The sequence below is a fragment of the Oryzias melastigma genome, linkage group LG16 (assembly GCF_002922805.2).
Source record: "Oryzias melastigma strain HK-1 linkage group LG16, ASM292280v2, whole genome shotgun sequence".
Taxonomy (NCBI): Eukaryota; Metazoa; Chordata; class Actinopteri; order Beloniformes; family Adrianichthyidae; genus Oryzias; species Oryzias melastigma.
The window spans coordinates 19,577,199-19,579,664 of record NC_050527.1 but is presented as its reverse complement, the minus strand read 5'-3'; the positions used below and the strand labels follow the sequence as shown (position 1 = coordinate 19,579,664).

Here is a 2,466-nt window from a genome sequence, read left to right as displayed (position 1 = left end):
GCCCAACAACCTTTTTGTCCTTTAGAACGACTGTCTGTGCTGACTTTTTTTCTTTGGTTTTTTTATTAACCCAGAGAAGAAAAAGAAGAGAGGATCTAGGCTCTTGGTGACCTTTTTGTTTCCATCCAGTGCTTGATTACACACTAACTCCATATTAACAAGCTCTTACACATGACATCCTACTTCACAAAAGCCCGGGTCACAGTGGCGGAAAAGGAAACACAAACGCTAGAGTACTTTCGCACGGCAACGAAAATTTGGATCCCAACACAGGATTGGTCCAAAGAACGAGAGGCGCCGTCACGTCATACGTTGTTGTGGAAACACTTAGAGGATGCTAAAAGCACAAGCAGTCAGAAGGAACTTATATCAACTAACATGTATAATTATAAAAGTCGACAGTTTAATTTTATCTTATCGGAAAATAAATAAAAAAAATGTAAAAGTAGGTTTATGATCAAAATCCAAATAGTCCTTCAGTAAATCAAATTACAAATTATTCTTGCTTTTTAAAAAAAATTAATACAAGTGAAATAAAAAATGAAAAATATAAATAAACTCATATTTTTGTCTCTAGAGAATAAAAATGAAATGCAAAAATACAATTTTGCAACAATTTAAGAAACTTGATGATCAATTCCCACATGTGTGTGTGCACGGACCACAAACACACATCCAGAAACACAAAAATCACTTCATCTTTGAAGTTGAGATGATTGTCAGAGCAGGAAAATGGTAATCCACGGTGATCAAGCGTCTGCTGCATGGCTCTCAGCAGCCGCACACAGTGGTGGAAGTGAACACACACACTGAACACACACTGAACACACACTGTCAGATGTCAGCTGAGGAATGACAGTGTGTCTGCATGTCGCACAGATGATTTACTAAACATCTGCAGCTTCTCAACTCCACGACATTTCAGAAAAGGCCTTAAAAATACAGAAGAAAGCGTAAAATATTATTGTGTGAATTTGATTCTTTCAGCTGATCAGCATCTGGCTCCATAAAATGAACAAAACACAACTAAAGATGTGACAATAACATTGTTAGAAAGGTTAAAATATTCTTATAATCAGTTAATATACCTAAAATAATTATTCAATAATGTAATTAATACAAATATGACTTGTTTTTGTTTGTTTTATGTTTTTTGATGCACACAGCTTAATGTAAACTGTATAGTGAGATTTATCATTATTTATTCAAACATCTGAAAGAAGAAAAGGGGAAACCCAGGAGTGATATACTGCAGGAAAGTTGGAAAAACATCCCCGTTAGAGTGCTACAAATGACAAAACAGAAAAATAAAAAAGAAAGGGTTTTCTTTCCAACATTGCTCTTGTTGCGACTTTTTTAACACTAAAGTTGAGCGTAAATTTACAGTTAAAGAGATGCGATCAAAACACTTTAGGAAGAAATAAAATAACTGGATTTTTTCCTGTAACTTGGACGCAGCGGTGAAAGTTTTGCAGCGGCAGCATCGGCGGGTCTGGACTGTAAATCTTCTCCAGAAAACAGGAGCGCGCGCAGGGAGACCCGAGCACCGTGACAGGCGGCGCGCGGGTGCCGGTCCGGCCGGTCCGGTCCGGCCGGCAGCGCAGCGCAGCCTCCGGTCCGGTATAAACTCCGAGCCGCCTGGAAGCGCGGCGGCGCGGCGCGTAAAGGAGAGGAACTTACGTTTGATCTGGCGGGGGTTGCTCTGCTTCCTTCGGGACATGCCTGCTGCGGCGGTCAGTGAATCCAGGTGTAGTGCTGACAGATCGATAGGTTTGGCTTCATCCACGCTCTGTCGTTCTCTCTGTTTGGGTTAGTTTTATTATGTTTCTAATGGAAAGTGGGAAAGAAAAAGAACAAGGGGCGCTTTTTACGCACGGATCTATCGTTCCGTCTGTCTTTCCTTTATCTTTCTCGTCTCTCTGGCTCTGGCTCTGACTTTCTCTCCTTCACACGCACACGCACGCACGCACGCACGCAGGCAGCCCTCCCTCCCTCCCTCTCTCCGTGGCGTCCTCCCTTCCTCTTTCCTCAGCACCGGGCTCCGTGATGAGGCTGCGCTTCGCCGCGATCCGCACGGACTGACTGGGGAGGTGAACGCGTTTCGCGCTTTTGTTTGAAGATAAGGTTTGTTCCTCCCCGGGCGCCGTAGCCGCGGCCCCGTGAACTTCACTTGATCCACGATCGCTTTTACTCCCTCCTATTAATTAGCGGCGCCCTTAATTAGCGCCCTTGTTTTGTTTTGGGGCGAGTTGTCGCTGAAAAATGAGGCGAGCTGAGCGCAGGTTCACTCCAACTACTGCAGAAACACATAAAAACATTCTGGTCTTTTAAATCTTAAGGACATTTTTAACACTATTTATTTTTTATTATTATTTGTAAGCAAAAAAATATTATTTTTGCTTTTAATTCTGCCAAAGTATTTCCCCAGAATGCACTCTGGGGGGTAGTTTGACAAAAAAAGTTGAA

The 2,466-nt window shown here is 42.3% G+C and overlaps 1 protein-coding gene across 2 annotated transcripts in view; it reads right to left on the bottom strand.

Annotated features, from left to right (window-relative positions):
• zfpm2a (zinc finger protein, FOG family member 2a) overlaps window positions 1-2,203 on the bottom strand; it is a 172,347-nt gene extending 170,144 nt beyond the window's left edge. For both annotated transcript variants that reach the window (XM_024267352.2, XM_024267353.2), the window contains exon 1: window positions 1,681-2,203. In XM_024267352.2, coding sequence (XP_024123120.1) covers window positions 1,681-1,720 — 40 coding nt within the window. In that variant the 5' untranslated portion in view covers window positions 1,721-2,203. The remainder of the gene's footprint in view (window positions 1-1,680) is intronic.
• Between the last annotated feature and the right edge of the window lie 263 nt (window positions 2,204-2,466).